Here is a 25,504-nt window from a genome sequence, read left to right as displayed (position 1 = left end):
AAGGAGCCAACAATATACAACGGGGAAAGGAAAGTCTCTTCAATAAATGGTGCTGGGAAAACCAGACAGCCCCACACAAAAGAATGAAACTGGACCACTGTCTTACACCATACACAAAAAATCAATGCAAAATGGGTTAAAGACTTGAATGTAAGCCCTGAAACCATAAAATTCCTAAAAGAAAACATAGAGGATAAGCTCCTTGACACTGGTCTTGGTGATGACTTTTTGGATTTGACACCAAAGCAAAGACAACAAAAGTAAAAATAAACAAATGGGACTACACCAAACTAAAGAGTTTCTGCACAGCAAAGGAAACTTCAACAAAATGAAAAGGCAACTCACCAAATGGGAGGAAACACTGGCAAATCATACATCTAATAAGTAGTTAATACCCAAAATATATAAAGAACTCATGCAACTCAATAGCAAAAAACAAATTTGATTTAAAAATGGGCAGAAAGGGGCTGGCCCCATAGCATAGTGGTTAAGTTCAGTGCACTACAATTCAGCAGCCTGGGTTCGCGGGTTTGGATCCCAGGCACAGACCTACACCACTCATCAGACATTCTGTGGAGATGACCCACATATAAAGTGGAGGAAGACTGGCACAGATGTTAGCTCAGAGCTAATCTTCCTCAAGAACAAGAATGAAAAAAAAAATGGGGAGGAAACCTGAATAGACATTTTTCCAAAGAAAATATACAAATGGCCAACAGGTACATGAAAAGGTTTTCAACACCACTAATCATCAGGGGAATGCAAATCAAAACCACAAAGAGATATCACCTCACATCTGTTACAATGGCTATCATCAAAAAGACAAGAGATATCAGGGGAAGGGGGGTTGTGGGGTGGGCACAGGGGGTGAAGGGGAGCTCTTATTTGGTGACAGTCAAGAAATAATGTACAACTGAAATCTCGCATTGATGTAAACTATTATGAACTCAATAAAAAAATAATTGATATAAAAAAAGATAAGAGAGAAATATTGGCAAGGATGCAAAGAAGAGAACTCTTGCACACTGCTGGTGGGAATGCAAACTGGTATAGCCACTATGGAAAATAGTACAGAGATTTCTCAAAAAATTAAAAATCAAAATACCATATGACCCAGCTATTCCACTACTGGGTATTTATCCAAAGAAGTTGAAATCAATAATTCAAAGAAACTTACGCACCGCTCTGTTCACTGCAGCATTAGTCACAATAGCCAAGACCTGGAAGCAACTCAAGTGTCCATCAACTGATGAACGGATAAAGAAGACGTGGTATAAATATACAATAGAATACTACTCAGCTATAAATAAAAAGACAAAATCATCCCATTTGCAACAATATGGATGGACCTTGAGGGTATTATGTTAAGTGACATAAGCCAGACAGAGAAAGACAAACACTGCATGATTTCACTCATATGTGGCAGATAAACAAACACATGGACAAAGAGAACAGATGAGTGGTTACCAGAGGGGAAGGGGGGTGAGGGTGGACAAAAGGGGTAAAGGGGCACATATGTATGGTGACAGATAAAAATTAAGACTATTGGTGGAGAGCACAATGCAGTCTACACAGAATACTGATAAATAATGTATACCTGAAATCTCACAATATTATAAACCATTATGACTTCAATAAAACAATAAAAAAAGAAAAACAATCATACATACTGCTGCATGCAACCGTGGCTCCTTCATCTTTACTGCTGAGAAATATTTTATTGAACGGACATGCTACAATTTATATATGCTTTTCTATCACTGACAAATATTTGATTGTTCTAATCTTTTGCTATTATAAGCAATACAATAGCCCACAGCCAAATCCAGCTGTTTTCATATAGGCCATGAGCTAAGGATGGTTTTTACATATTTAAATGAATGAAAAATGTAAACATTATTCTTATGTTCTCTTTAACCTCAAATGAAAGAATCTTTTAATGAGAACAATTAGCCAGTCACGTTTAGTGCAATGACTTGTATTCTTTTTCTCCCAAACAATTTTATGCTTAATATTTACTTAGTTTTCAGCTCTTCTCCCCTCACCTTTGCTGTTTTGAACAAGTTGATCTTCATTTCTTTCCCTCCCTGCTAACTGGGAAGTATGTGGGTGATGTGTTCTTCAAATCCTTACATATCAGCAAATTTCTTTCTTTCACCAGGACAGGTAAATGCTCTCTGGGATGGATATAGGATTCGTGGATCATCATCCTTTTCTTCTCACTGGTGTGTGAAATTATATGTATGTCTCCTCACTTCCAGTGCCACAGATGAGAAGTCTGCTGCTAGTGTAATAATTTTGCCTTTGCAAATACTTTTCCTTCTTTGTTTGCTTTGATTTTTGGCCTGATTTGTAAGATTTTCAATTTATGTTTGAAGATTAGGATTTTTCGCAAGCTATGCCTAAGTGTGGGATTTTTTTTTTAAATCCTCTCACTCACAACCAATTGGCTTAGCCCTTTCAAATCTGAGGCTTCAGTCTTTTTTGAGTTCAGGAAAATTTCCTCTATTCTGTATCTAATATATCTCTCATTCTCTATTGTCTTTTTCCCTTCTGTTATCTATAATTTTTATTTTGGGTCTCCATCATGATTTTTCTTGGATTTTTGCTCTGTCTTTCAAGAATTAGTTTGGCATATTTCTTAGGCTTGATCTTATAGGTCATCAATATGAGTCTCGACAATAACCATCCATTCCTCTTCAATTCCTCTACTGAAATTTTTAATTTTAAAATCAATGTTTTTGTTGTTGTTAATTTGCTTAAGAATGTCTTTCATAAACCACACTTGAATACCCTTATTTGGTTTTTGTTTGTTTGTTTCTTCTGTGTTATTCAAGTCGTCACCTGTTCTGCTTTTTCCCAAAGCTCTGAGAGACGTGACATATTTCTGTTCATTGGGTCCTAGTCCAGTGCCCAGGTGTACATCTTACATGATGATAACCACAGCCGTCTCTGGTCCCATGGGTCTCCAGTTACTAGAGCAGGCAGGGCATGATTCTAGGGAGAGAAATCAGAGGTCTTCTGCTCCAGCTCTCCCGGCTCTCGTTTAACCCTTTCCTCTCAGAGATGAAGAGGATTCTACTGCTGTCATTCCAAAATCCATAATTTTCTAAAGGCCTGGCACTCCCCATATTTACCACACTTGGAGTCTAATCACGACCACTCTCCATCCACCAAAAAAATAAAAACAACCACGTGGGCCTGGCCGCGTCACCTAGTGGTTAAGTTCGGCCTGCTCTGCTTCGGCGGCTGGGTTCAGTTCCTGGGCACTGACCCATGCCACTTGTCAGCAGCCACCCACACACAAAATAGAGGAAGATTGGCGCAGATGTTAGCTCAGGGCAAATGTTCCTCAAGCCAAAGGAAGAAGACTGGGAACAGATGTTTGCTCAGGGTGAATCTTCCTCAGCAAAAAAATAATAATAATATAAAATAAAAACCACATGCCCGAAGCTCTCACTTACAGCAGCTCTCTGTGGGCTCTCACCTGCACCAGCCACTGCAGAAGTACCAACAAAACATTAGGCCTCACTCATACCTTCCTAGTCCTAGTCACCATCCCAGCCAACTAAAGTGGATGGGTTTCACTTGAAAGTGGAAGAGCAGACGGAGTCTTTAATTCACCATCTATACAGAATTCATATCAACTATTTATAAAATTTAATAAATAAAACCTCCCATGAAATCCTTACTAAAAAGGATTTCCTTACATATCCAATGCTTACCAAAAAAAGACTATGCTTAGGAAAAATAAAGTCATTTCCGTTTTATTAACATGTCGATATAATGACATTATAAACATTGTAAACTCATATACCTTTCTCTAGTTCCACTGGGAAGAGTTCCAGCTTTTCTACACGCTTTTCGAGTTCATACTCAGCTGAAGCAGCCACAGGGTCAACTTCATCATTTCTCCTGTCATAGTCTTCATTGGAGTATGTGCTGAAAACCTGTAATAAGAGGTCAACAAAAAGATGATAATCCAGAAAAGACAGCTTTCCCAAGCAAAAAAAGTCTGTTAAGTATCCAAAACTACATTAAGTTAAAAATTTGGAGGATGAATTTCTTCTAAACAACTGTTCTGTCTTTAAAATCAATTGAGATGTTAAGAAAAGGAAAACTGAATCAGAACAAAACTAACTAATTTAAAAAAATGTTTGAGTCATTCTACCACTTTTAATAATTTGAGAGACAACTGTAGCCACAGAATACATTATTTAGACAGGAATATTCACTTTTTATAGAATTAGAATATACCATATTAGCTGCAATACTCTGTTGGTTCCTAATGAAACTAAGGTAAAGCATCCTGAAGCTCCCTAAGCAAACAGATTTGAGCCTGTTTCATGCTATGACCTCTACGAACTCCGACGCTGTCATGTGTCAGCACTATAATTATATTTCAATCATAGAATCACTGAAACTGATTTCTATTCCACACGGTACTGGGCTGCACTAAGCTCTCATTTGTCATCTCTCATTTTACTTGTATGCAGATTTAAATTAAATTTTCATTGAACCTTTCTGTGAAATAATTATCAAAATATTGCTCAAGAGCTGCAGAACAAATAAGATATTGCCAGCTCTTTCTTTCTGACCTAAATCACTCTAAAGACTACTAAATGTTGCCTTCAGCAGTGGCTATAGGAAACCTGACTGTCCTTATTTCTACTGAAATATTTGTTTTATTCGAAAAGTAAGTAAAAACAGGTATACAGCCCCTCTCTTGATATATTGAAGAATATTTAAAATAACAAAAGAAATGCATAATTCATCAAGCCCAATTAATACGTATAATAAAAACTGACATTTTCATTTAAATTCAACAATTATTATGCATCTAAACTGTGCCTGGAAAAACTCTGTAATGTCTCTAAAAATCTTAAAATCTAGGAATAGTCTTTTAAAAATTATAAATAAGAAGCTATAATAAAAACAGAAAGCAGAACAGAAGGTCAGAGATGAAAGAAATCAAGTCTATTGCCTACAAAGCTGGCCCTGCTAGTCCAGGTGTGCTTTACATTCGTATTACTAGAAATCTGGCAACTCTTGTATGCTATATATAGTAACCTAGAAACCAGGAACACATATGACATATACAGAGGCAGATGTAGTGTGGTTCTTAATGGTATATACTTCTGAAAATATAAGATTTGTAGCAGAATGGACACCCTTTTTTCTTCCTGACTCTCAACATGTTTTCATAGCCTCATCCCACACCACCGCATTTCTCTACCATAGTAAACATTACTGCATCAAAATGCACATTTCTAAACTACAGGATTTGTACCTTTTCTATTAATCTTTTCATAAAATATGCTTCCTATGCACCTTCCATAGAACCATCTACTATTTTTCTTAAATTGTCAGATTTATGACTTTCTTTTAGACAGACCTTTTGATCTTTAACTTCCCTTAAACTTTGTGGTAATCACTTATTCATATTTATTCATTCATCAGAAATTTACAGAGTACCAACTCTACGCCAGACATTGTGCTCAGCACTGGCAAAGGCAGTGACAAGCAGCTGATAGCTTAGTAGGGACACAGAAATCAAAATAAACAACTACGATAAGATGTGATAACTGATCTAACGGAGGAATATATCATGCAATGTTTTTTTTGTTTGCCTGAGAAAGGGAAGAATTCCACAGAGGGGAAAATATTTGAGTTGAGCCTTAAAAAATAAACAAGGATTCATATATTCAAGTGTACAAGAGGTAAAATGTATATGTCAAACATAAGACCCTAGACAAAAATAAAATCTATACAAATATCTTTTGGAAAACATCAACAGTTGAGTAAACTACAATGCAACAGGCCCAGGAGAGCAAACTTTAACAACATACAAAAAAAGATATCTGGATCTGGAACTTACATGTCCTGAAAACTACTGGCAGCTACGACTGGAAATTATTCTATTAATGTTTGCCACTTGCCTACTTCTGCTTATAGGTCCAAGTGTATGACTGCAGAACAAGGATTTAAACAATATTCATTCTGGAACATAACTCAATTTTGCTACCACATAGTAAGTATATAAATAGATATAGTAAGTATATAAATAAATATGTGTGTATATACATACATACATGTATATATGTGTGCGTGTGTGTATTTATACATAAAATGTAAGTAAGGGAGAACTGTTTCAAATAAATTCACACCTTCCTGACTTTTTTCAGGATCCCAAAACACTCTGCTATCAAATGTTCTTCCCAATCAAGCTGGTTTATGAAGTTCATTTGAGGCTATGCTGAAATTAAACAAACAAAAAACTATATGACTACATATTGGAAAGTGGTACTTCGAATAATTTTTGAGGCATCTATCAATCGGATGACTATATCACCATCTCATTCTGTAGAAAAGAAATAATTTAAGATACTGTTCATCTTTCACTTGGTCATAGTCTGGTAAATTGTGTGGGCACATAGGAAAAACCTATAAATAACTGAAAAAGAAAAACCAGAATTCATTATTTGCAGATTAAGCTATTGTTTACTTGTAGAATTCAAGACATTTAACAGAAAACTATTAGAACTAATAAGAGTTCAGTAAAGTAGCAGAATAAAAAAACCAATATTAAAAAAACCCACAATAGCTTTAGAAAATATAACAGAAAGATGAAAAACTATAAAATACCCAGGAAATACTGATTATAAGTGTGCAAAGATATCCTTCTCTATAAAACTTAACCGAAAAATACAAAAAGTCCTGAATAAGTATAATGCCATACCGTTCTCCTCGATTAAAATCCTCAATATTGTAAAGACATCTATGGTCCTAAATTATTGTAAATGTCAGTTTGCCCCAATTTAATTTATGAATCCAGGGCATTTAAATTTAAAATCCCACACACATTTTTCATGGAAACTAACAAGCTGCTTAAAAAAGAATAATACGGATGGAAACAGATCCTATCAGATATCAAAACACACAGTAAAACATTTTTTAAAGCAATATAGTTCTGGCCCCAGGGAAGATCTATTTTTGTACTCTTTTCTGTTCCACTCCTCTACTTTTCTATCCAAATTAGTTAGGGTGGCCTATTCAATAAATAGGAGAGAAGGAAGAAAATATCCACCTGAAAAAATATTCCTATCTCACATCATTTACAAAAGTAAAATTCGGATTGCTTAAGAACAAAAAAAAATCATAAACCATAAAAGTACGGAAAGAAAACATGAGACAATGTTTAATAAGCTAGAGAGGACCTTCCTACAAAATCACAAACCCAAGAAATCCTAAAGAAAATGAATAAACTATTTGATTAAAAATCAGTGCTAAAAACTTCTAGACAACAAAATATACCATAATGTATTTATAAGAAAAGTCAAGTACTAGAAGAAAACAGTACTAAATATCAAGATGAAATATAAATATACATAATATATAAAAGGTTTTATCAACTCAAATATTTGCATATGTACGTCGGGAAAACGAAATTAATGAGAATTCAACAAAGAAATACTAATGTTCAATAAATGATGTAAAGATGCTCAACTTCATTAAAAATTAAGAAAATGTAAATTACAACAAGGAAATACCATGTATTCATTCAGAAGAATGGTCTAAAAAAACGACTGCAACATCCAGAGTTTGTGAAAATATAGGAGAAAGAGTACTCTTGGAAAACGAGGGGGAAAAGCATAATTTGAGAATAGCTATCAAGATTTTAAATGTAAATACCTTTGACCTAATAATGCTACATCTAAGTATTTATAGAGATACTTGCAAGTGTGCACAAAGATGTATGTGTAAGGAAGTGCATTACAGCACTATTTATAATAGCTCAAAGTGGGAAATTACCTAAATATCCACTGATAGAGAAAATGTCTTACTAAATTATGATACATACATATATGTAATTTTATGCAATGATTAAAAGATCTATCTCTGCTGACATGAAAGGCTTAAAGTGCATATAGTATTAAACCAAAAAAACACATTGCAGATATATATGTCTATATCTATCTGTATTTCTAATTAGCATGATCCCAATTTTAATCTAATTTAAGGACCTCTTAAATTCTCTAGCTATGAAGCTTTTGCCAAATTGTAAAACCACTCTAAGCCTGTTTCCTTATTTACAAAATGGCTATTATAATAATTATACCTACCCCATAAAGTTGCAGTGAAAATGAAATGAGAGAATCCACGTAATCGTGTTTGGCTTGATGTGAGGGGAAGGAAAGCCTTCCTAGGATAATATGAGAGAGAACAATATTCCCCTAGATACCTACACTTATCTCATACCCTTGTTTTTAAGTTTTGAATATTTCATCCACTATAATGCTTAATCCTCTTGAAACAAAAATTTGCTTAAGTAATTTGCTATTATAGTGTAGACTGGCCTGCCAAAATCCCTCCATGTGTCCAGAGCAAGGCGCTATCATTACACACTGGCTCATCACCAGCCATGCTTTGTTTTGCCTTGCCCAGGAAGAACTCAGAGATGAAAGGAAACTGACCTCAGTAAATACTACCCTTTCATCAATATAGTTTTCATTCTTGCAACATTCTTACAACAGTTCTACCATCTTTATTTATATTACCATAACTGTAATAGAGATAGTTAATCAATCAAATAATAATCAGAGCCCCATCATGATATTACTGCAATGCAAAAAACTCGAAAGGCCAACAGCATCCTGGGCCTCAATATTCGATACCATCAAGATATATATATTTAGTTCAGTCACCTTCACGTTGTTCCTGTGTTATTTCACTGAAAAAAGCAAACAAAAGGATGTTTAAATTTAAGACTTCTTGTTTCAGAGCCAAAAAGCGATATTCTGTTCCTTGATCAAAGGAAACAAAACAAGACCTTATTCCTTGCTTCACAGCAGAGGCAGGCTTTTAGAGGTAACAACTTTACAAATAGTCAGCAACAACATTTCTGACCCAGCAACCCAAGGCTATGAAAAACAAATAAAGTTAAAATTAGCTTTTTATAAGATTTCAACTAGAATCATTCTTTTTCACGTTTCTGGTAGTTTGAGCTCCAACACTTTTTCAAAACAACACTTTTTCAACAATAAGAAAAAAAACTTATTTCCTTTACTTCCTTATGACACATTTTCTTTAATCAATGCAGATCAAAATAAAATCAGGATTTTCTGTAAATATTGACTGGGAGGAATCTCCCACAATGCTTCCACGAGGTCTCAGTTCCTCCTGTCGTCTGGGTTCCGCTTCATCTTCCTGACACATCAAAGATGGAAAATGTTCCAGGTTCTAGCACGCTGTGTTTCAGATGATGGCTTGGCACAGTGTGCTCCTGGAGATTAGCCAAGCATTCACATGCTTCCACAGACGGACCCCACTTATCATAAGCTTCTTTGGCAGAACTCTAACTCACCTTCACATGATCTTAGTGGCTCTGCTAAACAGACTCTAAATTGAAACTAAAAGAAAGCATGGAGAAGACAGTCCACATCCTAAGGTTTTAAAAACAATTTGGCAATATACCATCCTCAGAAAGGAGGATCCTGACAACGTTAGAACTGTCATTACAACTGTCTAACGTTGTTAGAATAACATGCAACTTTAGCTTTCCTTTTCTTCCCCCAGAACAAAGGCGAGTTCACTATTTACAATAGTAAGAACTATAACTTCTCAATTACCTAGTACATGCCATGGAATATGTTAGGTTCTTGTTGCAAACTGATGTAAGCCAAACTGGAGTTCACAATTATCAGGCATTTGAGGGTAAACATTGGCAGTCTCCAAGATGAGGGCTTTCTGTTGCATATAAAAACACTGATGAGCAGGAAGGTGAAAAACAGACCCACAGCTCTATCTTGTAAGATCAGTAAAGTCCCAGATTTCTGTTCTTAAGCTACTATGACAAGTAACCTGCACGAAAGTGTACCTAAAGGAGTTGTGACAATATTCTACAGTAGGATGTCTCTAACCTTCTAATTGGATCATTCAACAGAATCCTACATATCAGAAAACAGGACCATGTGAGTCCTAGAGTTAGGTGCTACCCCAAAAGTTGTTTGCTTGCTGGTCTTGTCTGATTCAAACTCCATTAACAAATAATATTTACAAGGCCAATCTACACATTCTCAACAATGCTTATTTCACCATTTAGTTGTAACATCCCTAACATTAATACACCTTCTCGTGCAGATTTAAAGTACCCATCTCTGGAGTATAGACTTCTAATTAAGGTCTTTCAAATACTAACTAATTCTAGAGTGAGGATTTGTGACCGAAGTACCTGGAATGCTAACGAAAGGCTCCTAAAACAAAGTTATACCCATAAATATTGTGATGTGTATGCTGAAGTCATTGGAAGTAAATTACAGACAACATAAAACTTTACACAAATTACCTTTAACTTTTGTACCAACAGACCAGTAACTAAGGCAGAAAAGAGTAAAGAGAGTATCCCTGTTTCATATTTTTACATGAGAAATTTGAATCTCAGAGAGTATGCATGGCATACATAAGGATAATTAATGAAGATGAAGTCTATAAGGACAACAGGTTTATGTCACTGATTGTAAGCCTGGTGTTTTCATGGATAACTAAAGAACAGGAAGTGAAGAAACAAACATACTGTACATAATGTGAGGTACAGAGCAGGCGAGTTCAAAAGGCAACTCAAGGAAGTCTTTATTTGTCAGAGTTCTCCAGAGAAACAGAACCAACAGGATGTGTATGGATATATTTATATATACATAATATATTATATTTATATTACACTAGATTTATTTTAAGGACTCAGCTCATGTGATTATAGAGGCTGACAAGACCTCTATAAATTTAAAATCTGCAAGGTAGGCCAGCAGGCTGGAGACAGGGAAAAGTTAACATTGCAGTTAAGCCAGAAGGCAGTCCACAGCCAGAATTCCCTCTTCCTTAGAGGAGATCAGTCTTTTACTATTAAGGTCTTTAACTGGTTGGATGAGGCCCACTCTCATCACAGGGGGCAATTTGCTTCACTCAAAGTCCACCAATTTAAATGTCTATCTCAATCAAAAACACCCTCACAGAGACATTTAAAATAATACTTGACCAAATATCTGGGCACCATGGCACAGCCAAGCTGACACATAAAACTAACCATCAAGAAGCCCTTAAAATAGAATTTACTCTGGCTCCAAAAACTAGCCTTTTGACATCTGACAAAAATAATCGTATGTTTTTTTGGTTTTTTTTTTAAAGATTTTATTTTTTTCCTTTTTTCTCCCCAAAGCCCCCCAGTACATAGTTGTATATTCTTCATTGTGAGTCCTTCTAGTTGTGGCATGTGGGACGCTGCCTCAGCATGGTTTAATGAGCAGTGCCATGTCCGCGCCCAGGATTCGAACCAATGAAACACTGGGCTGCCTGCAGCAGAGTGCGAGAACTTAACCACTGAGCCACGGGGCCAGCCCCTGTTTTTTTTTTTTGAGGAAGATTAGCCCTGAGCTAACATCTGCCACCAATCCTCCTCTTTTTGCTGAGGAAGACTGGCCCTGAGCTAACATCCATGCCCATCTTCCTCTACTTTATATGTGGAAGGCCTACCACAGCTGGCTTGCCAATCGGTGCCATGTCCAGACCTGGGATCTGAACTGGCAAACCCCAGGTCCCCGAAGCCAAATGAGTGCACTTAACTGCTCCGCCACTGGGCTGGCCCCAAGATAATCATATCTTAATGGTGTTTTTCTTATATCACTTGGAGTGTTACCAATTTTCATATCCCCAAACATATTCATAGAATTGGAAAAGAAGCCATGATAAAATCAAATATACATATTCACACCAACCACTGCATACTTGTAGATAATCAACAACTAAATATGGAGGATGTAAACTCTTCAAATTTAGAATAGCTATGGCAGATTCTGTGGAAAGATAAATTACATATATGAAGACCTTAAATCAAAGAATATTTTAGGGGCTCACCCCGTGGCCAAGTGGTTAAGTTCACGTGCTCCACTGCAGGCGGCCCAGGGTTTCATCTGTTTGAATCCTGGGCGCGGGCATGGCACTGTTCATCAGGCCTCGCTGAGGTGGCATCCCAATGCCACAACTAGAAGGACCCACAACTAAGAACATACAACTATGTACCAGGGGGCTTTGGGGAGAAAAAGGAAAAAAATAAAATCTTTAAAAAAAAAAAGAATATTTTAAAATAAGCAGAGTTCTAGTAAGGTCACATATACAGAAATTATCGATGAAGTAAAAAGATTAAAAAGTCCTATACCTCTTTATTTTCAGAAAATAGAATTCAATTATAAGTAGCATCATTTATCTGCAAATGTGTGTTAAACTACTTAAAAAGTTTAAAAGTAAGTTTAATATCTCCTTGTAAAAACAGTTTATGCCATTAAAGGAATCAGGAAGAAATTCTATCATAAATTAATATAAACGTAGCTCATTCTAAATTTGGACAAATTCTCAGACAGTGAAGCCCAAATTAGCGAGTTTTTCCAGTAGACAGTTTAAGAAAAAACTGGGCAATTCCACTATGTTCATGTATTTCACAGTATTTTTCAAATTATTATAAACAATTAAACATATCCATGAGAAATTAGCAATGTTCTCTTTCAGTTCAGCCAGACTTTTAGTTTAAATCAGAGACATGTGCTTTACAAACTGACAACTGGTGGCCAGCATGAAATAAATTGGTGGCCTTGGTCCAGTTCCCACTGGCAGGTGTCTTCATCACAGAAAAACTAAACAAATTAACAACAATTGGCACCCTTTATGGGGGGATGGGATAATGTAGGAGAAATAACTGACTTCTCATTCACAGAAGTTAATACTCTTGTACAGATGCAATAGGATGAGGTAGTAAGTCAGGATCTGCTCTAGCATTTGTCTTAGCAGTTGGTATTTGCTGCTTCTTTCACTACCAGTGCCAGCACTGGCTTTCTAGAGGCCCATGGAGGAAGATTACTCTGAAGTGTCTGAACAGAAAAACAGATGGCAGATAGTACTACAGTACGGTATGGGTGGTGAGGTTAAAGAGGAGAAAGGGGGACGCTGCCACACTGAAGAGGGTTTGAGAGCTTCTTTTGAGGCTGGGAAGAGAAAGTGAGACCTCCCTAGGGTACAGAAGTTCCTTGGGTGTAGAAGTTTACACTCCACCATAAAAAGGCCCCCAGGACTGCACCCCTGATGGGAGGACTAAGGCACACGCATCATGAGAACTAAACTCTAAACTCTTAAGGTCTTGGAAACCTTGGGAAGAGGACCCCAGGCCCAAGATTTTGCCTGGAAACAGGGTAAAACAGCGTTGAAGAAAACATGACCATTTGTTCGAGGAGATCATCAGAAGTAACAGTGTGGGTTGAAGCAGAAGGGCTCCTAACAGAAGGAACTCTGTAAAACTCCTAGAAATTGTGCATTTATCCAGCGTGGTGGAAGAAACTACAGAAACATGGATGAGGCTGAATTAAGAGTCAAACAAGTGGATGGGGATCTCAAGGTTAACTTTATCACAGCGGAAGAATGGAATGTAATAGAAAGCATCCTAGTGGTGCTTTAGGGTGAACTAAAATTGATTCCTATTCTTCAGATAAAATGAGTTGAAGACCAGACTCCTCACACTGACTGATGGTCTTTTGATGTGTCAATGTGACTAGGCTAAAGCCCGTAGTTATTTAATCAAACACTAATCTAGGTGCCAGTAAGGTATTTGGTAGATGTGATTAAAATCCAAAATCAGCTGACTTTAAGTAAGGGAGTCTACTCTAGATAATCTGTGTGTGCCTGATTCAAGCAGTTGAAAGGCCTTAAGAGCAGAGCTGAGGTTTCCAGAAGGAAGAAGAAATTCTGCCTGTGGACAGCAGCTTCAGCCTGTTGCAGAGAGTTCCATCCTCCCTCCCATCTTGATGGCCTGCTCTATAGATTTTAGACTTGCATACCCAGCTCCTACATTTGCATAAGCCAATGCCTTGCAATAAATCTCTTAATATATATCCCTTACTGGTTCAATTTCTCCGGTTCAACCTTGACTGATACACCAACACTTCAAGCCTTCATCACAGGACAAAGTACGGTTATTTAGAGCAGTGGTTTCCAAAGTGCTGACTGTGACCTATAGGGGTTATGAAATCAATCTAATGGGTCATGAATAGCATTGAGAAAGTTACACAGAAAAGAACAGAAAACATCAGTGTTCATTACAAGCAGTAGGAGTATACATTATACTTTAAAACTTTCAGTTTCAGATAAACACACAAACACGTGTGTGCATTTACCATGTCGATGTAAAATGGTTATGATTTAGAGAATAAAGAAACAGAACACTTAAGAAATAATTTTTTTAAACATCTAATCCATATAGAGAACTCTCATTTAATTTATATTCCATTCTAAAAGTCAAAATAGGAAATACAAGCTTCTCAAACTGAGCCCATGAATGATGACAGCAGATGCAGAAATAATTATCCTTCATACTTCTTCTCCTTCTTGAGCCACTGATTCTTACTTCAAATTCTTATTGAGCACCAGCTCAGTGGCTGGCATTGTAGTCAGTACTTGGAATATCTTATTCATCTCAGACCTACAACTGTAACCAGCATAAGAGCTGTAATAGAGGGAGGACAATGCTATGGGAGTATACAGTGGAGCCATCTAAGCCTGCCTGGGAGAGAGGAAAGAAGAGGTCAGCAAGAAGGGATTTCTAGAGAGATCCTAAAAGCACAGACTCCAGCCAGTTATGGTTAACATCAGAAAATAATAAGCGTCAGAGGGAAGGTATGTGGAAGGCATTCTGGGAGAAAGAATAGCATATACAAGGTAACAGCAAGAGAGAACAGAATTACAGAACAAGAATTCAATGTGGCCAAAGCTAGAGTGGTGAATGAATGGTAAGAGATGGGACAAAAAGTATGTAGCGAGAGCTTTGTGACACATGTCCAGTTGTGTGAATAAAATTCACATGCTCCAACCGTGAAAGAGAACAGGAGTTTATGAAGAGAATTAGAGGAGACCAGAATTGGAAGGAAAGAGATGAGCTAGAAGCCTTAAGAATCCTATCTTCACTCCTTTTGAGGGACTTAGTGGGGGCCTAGGCCCTCGAAGTACGGAGAGACTTTCCCCAAAGTGTCCCTGGTGGTGCGACCAGTCCTTCATCCACAGCAGAAGGCAGGTAGGGCTATGGGAGCATTGCCCTTGCTCAGGGATTAAGAAGCAAAAAGGGCAGAGGCATCATCAGTCTCAGAAGGAACACGAGTAAACCAAGGTATGAGCAATGAAGTTCCTCCTGCAAGATCAGCTGGACAACAGAGGCACACGAGTAACAACAGCACTAAAAGACCGATCTTTTCTGAATATATGTGTAACATTTTCAGGGTGAAATTATGTAGAAATCATGCAAGGTAAAGGTCTATCTAAAACGCTGCACTTAAGTAGTGTGCTGGTCTCTGGAAGAGAGAATCCATACCTGAGGTTTATCATCATCTACCAGGGGCCAAATAACAAAAATCAAGGTTGCAAAATTTCCTATAATCTCAAACAGGTTCAAATGCTGACAGAACTAAAAAACTGTTTTAGCAAGGATTTCTAGCATCAAGTGAGACTCACATAGCTAACTGAAAATTTTAATTTTTGTAAGAGTCATGAATAAATATGCTTAATTTTTAAACTCTGCAAGCTGAGGCCAAACATCAAATGATGGAAAAAACTGAAAAACAAGACTGAAGCACAAATAACCAATTGTTAGGGAATGCACATATACATGAGGATGCTGATGCTATGGTACAAGGCTGAGCTTGTAAACCTAAGATTAGATGTAAAAGGAACTTTACTGCATTCTGAGCAGCTGTGATCCAACGTTAAAATTAATCAAGTTACCCTACAAAGTAGGACAGACTGCTTTCTTATAAACAAACTGGTCCTTCCAGTTAGACTTCTCCAAGAACTACAGTCAAATGTCATTGACCAATTCTGGATCATCGCTGAAAATGTCAATATATGCTAAATCTACAAACCGTGTCTGTCTCACGCTTCCCTTATTTAGAGGCAAAACCTAAAGGGCAGATGTGCTTTACAGGCAACAAGATAATGGGTAATCTTTGTCAAAACATGTGGAGGACAGTGCTGTCACATTATTCTTGGTATGTGTGAGGTGAAAGATACCATCACTTCCATTACTATAGGATTAATGGCCAAATCTGGGGATCACTGACCCTTGAATCACACTGACTCTGACCTCATATATCTTGTAATAGAAACCATGCCTTTGTAAATACCATGTTAACCTCCAGGCTTCTTTAAATCAGTTGTCTCCACAACCTCAGAAACTGTGCCCACAAAAGAGGAGGTCAGCAAAGTAAGTGGTAATTTGTTAAAAATAGGTGAATGCTCTGTAAACAGAGAAGTGGATGCAACAATCATTATTCCCTGGGCCCAACAGAAAGACAGTCCACACTTCTGGACTAGTTCCACACCTTCATATCACCTCACATTCAAAGAGCCCCAAAGCAAAATTGTTGTGTCTCCCATCCTGTGACTCCCGTAAGTTCTCTCCCCTTTGATGACAACTGGATCCTTTCGGTCATGTGGGCTTTAAAAGGCAGTCAGTCAAACAACATATCTTCCTCTTCCTCTCCCTCTCCCCCTACATACCCATTTAAAAGTAGTCAAAATCTCCTGCTGACTCTATCTTTAAAAGGATTCCTGTTCTCATTCCTTCCTAGTCCCCTGACTGCTCAGGAACCCTAATAATTAAATTATCCTGCAATGAATTTACTGCATTCTGCCCTCCTACAACTTATTATACACCACATCTAAGTACCATTCCTAACGTGTGGTTCTAATCACATCACTGTGGGTCAGGAAACAGAATTAGGAGATGGCATTTTTAGGGTGGCAAACAGAAATAGAGAATGAATTTATGAGTGATTTCACATATCTTCTGCACACCATTTCTGTACTTTCTAATTCCATATAATGACCAAGAATTACTCTCTAATGTGCCGGAGTGGGGAGGACACTCTAAAAAGCCTCCTAAGGTTCTCCATTCCCTCAAGAATGATGTTCAAATATTTTAGAAGGACACCAAAGTTCTCCAAGATCTGATTCCAGCCTGCATCACCAACCTTTACCTGGCATTACCTCTTTTCGCTCACCTTATCATGCAAAAATTGTTTCTACCTTGTTATACGTTTGCAAAGCTTGCTTTCAGCTTTTTGGGGTCTCGCCTATAGAACTTATCACATTCTGCTGTATAGTGTATTTACCAGTGACCACATTTTCTATTCAAACAAACTGTCAGCACCTTGGGGGTGGAGTAATCTTATTCATGTTCTTATCACCTACTGGTTTTGTTTTTGTTTGTTTTTTCCAGCTTTACCGAGGTATAATTAACAAATAAAAATTGTATCTACTTAACAACATGATGTATCTATTTAACAACATGATGTTTCTGATGTACGTGTATCTTGTGAAATGTTTACCACATCAATGTCATCTACTGTTAATAGTACCCCGTCTTAAAAGCAATGGGTATTTTATAATTGTCAGTGACCTATGTATGGACGGTATCTTAAAAAGAACTGCTTCTGAACAAAAGTGACCTTCAAAAAGCAAAAGAGGGGGCTGGACCCATGTCCGAGTGGTTAAGTTCTCGCGCTCTGCTGCGGGTGGCCCAGTGTTTCATTGGTTCAGATACTGGGCACGGACATGGCACTGCTCATCAAACCACGCTGAGGCAGCGTCCCACATGCAACAACTAGAAGGAGCCACAATGAAGAATATACAACTATGTACTGGGGGGGGGGGGGGGGCTGTGGGGAGAAAAAGGAAAAAAAATCTTCAAAAAAAGAAAAGCAAAAGGGAACTCCAATCATAAAAAGCTTTAAAATGAAACTTACAACTTCAACACAAAGAAGTCTTCACATATGCAGTTTGGGATGATCTTTACTGGGAATCCATTATCCAAATAAACTTCTTATAGTATTTAGTTAGCATAGTCACTTGCATGGCTGTGTTACAGAAGAACTAACTTAAGAACATGGTCTTTACAATTAGGTATGACAAGGATCAAGTATTAACAAAGAATGAATATTAACTATTAAAATTAATTGCAGAGAGTGATGTCAGCAACATGGCAGCATGAGCTCACCCAGGACTCTCTCCCCTCCAAAGTACAACAAGAAAGAGCAACTGCTTCCCAACCAAAAAAACAACCCTAATAACAGAAATTGTCAGAGACCCACAGCAGCCAAACGGGAGGCGGAAAGGCTGCAGCCACCCTCAGAGGAGCTGAAACGGGCTAGGAGAGAACTTCACTCCCTCCCCTAGAGCCTGGGATTGCTCCTGCAGGTGCGGGAAGGAGCGGGGGAGGGCCGCACATCAGGGGATCATCCAGGACTCCCACCACCCATGCAGCAAACCCTCTAACAGGGGAAAGCTTTCACGTGGGGAAGCCCCAGCAAGCCAGGGCGCCGGGAGACCAGAAAGTGAGAGCTGATCCAATACCCATAGGTGTGAGTGAATGTGCCCGTCCTCCCCCAACCCATGCTGGTTGCTGCCATCTGGGCTGACGGCACAGGTATCAGAAAACAAGCCTGTCGACCCCCATCTAGTGGCGACAGGCTGTAATTGCAGCCAAATAATAGCAGCATGTGCAAAACCCGCTCCTGTAATGTCCAGCAATTTATAAAAGCTCCAATCCAAAAAGAAAACAATAAAAATATTGTTTGGAGGGCTGGGAAATGGGTTAACTAAGTGAGGAGGAGTTCAAAATAGCTATTCTCAAAATATTCAATGAGGTAAAGGGAAATATACAGCAACGAGTTCTGGAGTTACTTCACAAAAGAGATTGAAATTATAAAGAAGAATCCATTAGAAAGAGTAGAGATGAAAAATACAATGGATCAGATAAAACAGAATACAGATTCCCTGAATGCCCATGTAGACACCATAGAGGAGAAAATTAGCATAATGGAAGATAGACAGGTTGAATGGCTCCAGACAGAGGAAGGAACAGAACTAAGAATTTAAAAAACTGAAGAAAATCTCAGAGAAAGAGCTGACTCAATGAGAAAATGCAACTTGAGAATCATCAGAATTCCTGAGGGCATGGAAAAGGAAAATGGAGTAGAAAGTGTGCTCAACAAAACAACAGCAGAGAACTTCCCAAATCTGGGGATTGAGAGAGAAAGGTGTGTGGAGGAAGCTTTCAGATCTCCTAGATTTGTCACTGTAAAAAGACCTACTGAAAGGCACATAGAAGGAAAATGGAAAAAAGGAAGGACAAAGAAAGAATACTCAAGGCAGCAAGGCATAAGAGGATAACCTACAAAGGAACTCCCATCAGAATGTCAGAGGATTTCTCTACAGAAACCTTACAAGCAAGGAGAGATTGGAGTGGCATATTCAAAACTTTAAAGGATAAAAATCTTCAGCCAAGAATACTCTATCCAGCAAAAGTATCCTTCAGATATGAGGGAGAAATTAAATCTTTTCCAGACAAACAAAAGCTAAGGAACTTCGTAGTCACAAGACCTCCACTACAAGAAATCCTCAAGAAGGCTCTCCTACATCAAAAAGAAAAAAAGGAAGTAAGGGGTCACAAAACACAGAGTAGGGAGACAGATAGAATCGGAATAGGATGGCAAATATTCAATGATAGCATTAGGATAAAGGGAAGGAAATCACAAAAGCAAAGACAATCTTATCACTCTAACCACAAACTCACAACACATGTTGGAATAAGAGGTGAAAATAATAATTTAGGAGGGGAGGAGGTAGGGGATTGAAACAGTCTAGGCTAAGGAAGTAAGAGATCACCAGAAAATGGACTATGGTATACAGGAGATTCTGAACACAAACTTCAGGGTAGCTACTAAACTAAAAGACAGAACAGAGACACAAAACATAAATCAGGAAAAATCTAAGAAACCCAGCATAAGAAATTGCAGAAGTCAATGAGTAGGCTAAAACACACAGGATGAGAAACAAAGGAAACACAGGAAAACTGGAAAATGGGCAAGAGAATGACAGCATTAAGCCCTCATGCATCAATACTCACCCTCAATGTAAATGCATTGAACTCTCCAATAAAAAGACACAGAGTGGCAAAATGGATTAAAGAACAAGATCCAACAATTCGTTGCCTCCAGGCAACACACCGCAGCTCCAAGGAAAAACATAGGCTCAGTGTGAAGGTGTGGAAGACAATACTGCAAGCTAATAGCAAACAAAAGAAGGTGTCACAATACTTAAATCAGACAAAACAGACTTCAAGATAAGGCAGGTAAAGAGAGACAGAGAGGGCCAATATATAATAATCAAAGGGACACTTCATCAAGAAGAAATAACGCTTATAAATATCTGTGCACCCAACACAGGAGCACCAAAGTTCATAAAGCAACTATTAACAAACCTAAAAGAAAATATCAAAAATAACACAATAATAGAAGGAGACCTCAACACCCCACTCACATCAATGGACAGATCATCTAGACAGAAAATCAACAAAGAAACAGTGGAGCTAAACAAAAAGCTAAAACAGTTGGACTTCATAAGCATATATAGAACACTTCAACCAAAAACAGCACAATGCACGTTCTTCTCAAGCGCGCATGGAACATTCTCAAGGATAGACCATATGTAGGGAAACAAGGTAAGCCTGTACAAATTTAAAAAAATTGAAATAATAACAAGCATCTTCTCTGATCATAATGTTGTAAAGCTCGAAATTAATTACAAGAAAAAAGCTGAGAAAGGCACAAGGATGTGGAGACTAAACAATACGCTATTGAACAAGTAATGGATCATAGAAGAAACTAAAGAAGAAATAAAAAAATACCTGGAGGCAAATGAAAAGGAGAACATGCCATACCAACTCACATGGGATGCAGCAAAAGCTGTATTAAGAGGAAAGTTCATCGCAATTCAAGCACATCATAACAAACAAGAAAAATCCCAAATCAGCAATCTTAAACTACACCTAACTGAATTAGAGAAAGAAGAACAAGGTGCAAAGTCAGCAGAAGGAGAGAAATAATAAAAATCAGAGCAGAAATAAACGCTATTGAAACAAAAAAGGCAGTAGAAAGGATCAATGAAACAAACAGCTGGTTCTTTGAGAAGATAAATAAAATTGACAAACCCCGAGCCAGACTTACAAAGAAAAAAAGAGAGAAAGCTCAAATAAACAAAATCAGAAATGAAAGAGGAGAAATAACAACAGACTCTGCAGAAATACAACAGATTATAAGAGAATACTACGAAAAACTATATGCCTGTAAAATGGATAACCTAGAGAAAATGGATAAATTCTTGGACTCCTACAATCTCCCAAAGCTCACTCAAGAAGAAGCAGACAATCTGAACAGACCAATCACAAGGAAAGAGATTGACACAGCCATCAGAAGCATCCCAAACAATAAAACCCCAGGACCAGACGGCTTTCCTGGGGAATTACACCAAACTTTCAGAGAGGATGTAATACCTATCCTTTTCAAGCTATTCCAAAAAATTAGGGAGGATAGAACACTTCCTATCACATTCTACGAGGCCAACATCATGCTGATACCAAAACCTGACAAGGACACCACGAAAAAGGAGAACTACAGGCCAATATTGGTGATGAACATAGATGCAAAAATTCTCAACAAAATTTTGGCAACCCAAATACAGCAATTCATCAAAACGATCATACATCATGATCAAGCGGGATTCATACCAGGGACACAGGGATGGTTCAACATCTGCAAATCAATCAACGTGATACACCACATCAACAAACTGAGGAATAAAAACCACATGATCATCTCAATAGATGCAGAGAAAGCATTTGACAAGCTCCAATAGCCATTTATGATAAAAACTCTAAACAAACTGGGCATAGAAGGGAACTACCTCAACATAATAAAGACCATATATGACAAACCCACAGCCAACATCATTCTCAATGGGCAAAAACTGAGCACCATCACCCTGAAAACAGGAACGAGACAAGGATGCCCTCTATCACCACTCTTATTTAACATAGTTCTGGAGGTCCTTGCCAGAGCAATCAGGCAAGAAAAAGGAATAAAAGGAATCCAAATAGGGAGGGAAGAAGTGAAACTCTCGCTCTTTGGAGACGACACGATCTTATATATAGAAAAGCCCAAAGAATGCATTGGAAAACTTTTAGAAGTAATCAACAACTATAGCAAAGTTGCAGGGTATAAAAGCAATTTACATAAATCAGTAGCATTTCTATACTCTAATAACGAACTAACAGAAAAAGAACTCAAGAACACAATACCATTCACAATCGTGACAAAAAATAAAATACCTCGGGATGAATTTAACTAAGGAAGTGAAAGACCTATACAATGAAAATTACAAGGCTTTTCTGAAAGAAATGGATGATGACATAAAGAGATGGAAAGACATTCCATGCACATGGATTGGAAGAATAAACATAGTTAAAATGCCCATTCTACCTAAAGCAATCTACAGATTCAACACTATCCCAATCAGAATCCCAATGACATTCTTTACAGAAATTGAACAAACAATCCTAAAATTCATATGGGGCAACAAAAGACCCTGAATTGCTAGAGCAATCCTGAGAAAAAAGAACACAGCTAGAGGCATCACAATCCCTGACTTCAAAACATGCTACAAAGGTACAGTAATCAAAACAGCATGGTACTGGTACAAAAACAGGTGCACAGATCAATGGAACAGAATTGAAAGCCCAGAAATAAAACCACACATCTATGGACAGCTAATCTTCGACAAAGGACCTGAGGGCATACAATGGAGAAAAGAAAGTCTTTTCAACAAATGGTGCTGGGAAAACTGGAAAGCCACATGTAAAAGAATGAAAATTGACCATTCTTTTTCACCATTCACAAAAATAAGCTCAAAATGGATCAAAGACCTAAAGCTGAGACCTGAAACCATAAGGCTTCTAGAAGAAAATGTAGGCAGTATACTCTATGACATCAGTAGTAAAAGGATCTTTTTGGACACCATGCTTTCTCAGACAAGGGAAACAATAGAAAGAATAAACAAATGGGACTTCATCAGACTAAAGAGCTTCTTCAAGGCAAGGGAAAACAGGATTGAAACAAAAAAACAACCCACTAACTGGGAAAAAATATTTGCAATTCATACATCAGACAAAGGCTTAAGATCCATAATATATAAAGAACTCACACAACTCAACAACAAAAAATTAAACAACCCGATCAAAAAATGGGCAGGAGACATGAACAGACATTTCTCCAAAGAAGATATATGGATGGCCAATAGGCACAGGAAAAGATGTTCATCATCGCTGATCATCAGGGAAATGCAAATCAAAACTACACTAAGATATCACCTTACACCCGTTAGAATGACAAAAATAACTAAAACAAATAGTAACAAATGTTGGAGAGGTTGTAGAGAAAAAGGAACCTTCATATACTGCTTTTGGGCATGAAAACTGGTGCAGCCACTATGGAAAACAGTACGCAGATTCCTCAAAAAATTAAAAATAGAACTACCATATGATCCAGCTATTCCACTACTGGCTATCTATCCAGAGAGTGTGAAGTCAGCAATTCCAAAAGTCCTATGCACCCCAATGTTTATTGCAGCATTATTTACAATTGCCAAGATGTGGAAGCAACCTAAGTGCCCATGAACAGATGATTGGATAAAGAAGATGTGGTATATATACACAATGGAATACTACTCGGCCGTAAAAAAGAACAAAATCGGCCCATTTGCAACAACATGGATGGACCTTGAGGGAATTATGTTAAATGAAATAAGCCAGATAGAGAAGGACAATCTGTGTATGACTCCACTCATATGAGGAATTTATACCTGTGGACAAAGAGAACAGATTAGTGGCTACCAGGGGAAAGAGGGGGTGGGGGTTGGGCACAAAGGGTGAAGGGGTGCTCCTACAACACGACTGACAAACATTAATGTACAACTGAAATTTCACAAGATTGTAACCTATCATTAACTCAATAAAAAATTTTTAAAAGATTAATTTTATATCCTATTGTAGATAATACAATAAAAGACCACTACCCTCCTTTGTTAAAGGCCAGTTAGCACCTGGCAATAAATTTTATAGTGCTCTCCTTTAATCAGTTTAGTGTGACTGACAAGAGAAGTCAGTTTGATAGAACTGATAATTTCTTTAACGTACTTTGAAATCCTCATATAAAAAGCGTATTGGTATGAATAGGGCAGTCGAGGGTAATTAGCTTTATTGGTTATAAAAATCTATCATTTGGGACAGATGATAATATCTAATATTGGGTTCTCTGGTTGAAATGAGGAGCCTGTAGAAGGGATTTAAAAGTATTCAATTGCAGTTAGACAGTGGATTTAAACATGTAAATATATACAAGTGGGTGGGTCCCTTTGCAGCCTGGAGCGCAGAATCTGTCCCTAGGTGATAAGGGGTCAGTGAGGGCCCTCCTGTCCTACAGCTGTGGCAGATGCCGATCAAAATCCAGCAGGCACTTTCACAGTTTTGCATTCTGGTCATGGTGGTCTATCCACGAGAAACTCCATCTGCTGGTGCCTGTCTTCTCCCAAGCTCAAACAACACAAACAAGCCAGTGCATGAGAGCTCAAGTCTGCTGAAAGCAGATGCATGTCATCTCCCCCTGCCACACTGACAGTGGGAGGGTAAATGTCTATGTAACTGTCCTCAATTTGATGTACTCAAATGCCCATTAGCCTCTTGCGAATCAACCTGACATAACCAAGGCACTTGAAGGAAAGTTTAATACAAAGGAGAGCTGTGCTTCACCCTTTCACTTTGGAAGAAACAAAAAACATTGTTTCAAAATATAGGACTCAATTTCTTGAATATTCTGGAGCCTCATTATGACAATATCCTCCAACATTCAATCACTGCCTTCTTCTCCAGAACTCCTTAGGTCCTCTGTTAATCATTTACTATTTACATCCTGCCTCCTATTTGTTAATAATGTTTCATGCGTTTAAATCTTATCGTTATCTGGCATCTTCAACACAAGACTACTGTCTTATTCCCCTCCGCATCTCCAAAACTTCGCATGATGCTTCACACAGGAAAGCTATTCAACAGATGTTTGTTGATGGAAGTGCCTTACAAGGGAGATTGTCTGAAAAATGCAGTTGTTTTGGAAATTCTGTAACTAAACTCATTTGAATAGGTACTCCATTCATTCGTTCAAACAGTTGTTCAAGTTTTCCAGATAAGCTGGCAACATGAGCAAAGGAATCCTCCTCATGGTCTGGTCCACTCTGCTGGCTTCCACTACAAGCTCTGCCATTTAGGGCACTGAAATTACGGCAGCAACTACAAGCAGCATAAAAATGCAACACAGGGAGCCAGCCCTTAATAAAAAAGTAGTAGTATTGGACACAGGAGGGAAAAAGCTGGTCCTCCAGTGGCTGGGCCTGTTCCATTGCTGGCTCTTACTACTCCTTTCTCACAGTTATATAATGTAACTGTACATCAATCAGCCCCCATCTTAAGAACGGAAAAGAAGATTTCAACAGTGCCCATGAGGAGAACCTACCCACGCTGTTTACAGGCAAACAC

The 25,504-nt window shown here is 37.9% G+C and overlaps 1 protein-coding gene across 26 annotated transcripts in view; it reads right to left on the bottom strand.

The window, feature by feature from the left end:
* PPP1R9A (protein phosphatase 1 regulatory subunit 9A) overlaps positions 1–25,504 on the bottom strand; it is a 313,914-nt gene that overhangs the window by 139,097 nt on the left and 149,313 nt on the right. For all 26 annotated transcript variants that reach the window (XM_070617521.1, XM_070617539.1, XM_070617526.1 and 23 more), the window contains exon 3: positions 3,818–3,950. In XM_070617521.1, the coding sequence (XP_070473622.1) occupies positions 3,818–3,950 (133 nt within the window). The remainder of the gene's footprint in view (positions 1–3,817; positions 3,951–25,504) is intronic.

Source organism: Equus przewalskii, chromosome 4, assembly GCF_037783145.1.
Source record: "Equus przewalskii isolate Varuska chromosome 4, EquPr2, whole genome shotgun sequence".
NCBI classification, from domain to species: domain Eukaryota; kingdom Metazoa; phylum Chordata; class Mammalia; order Perissodactyla; family Equidae; genus Equus; species Equus przewalskii.
The sequence above is the reverse complement of the archived record's forward strand: the minus strand, read 5'-3'. Positions and strand labels throughout refer to the sequence as shown.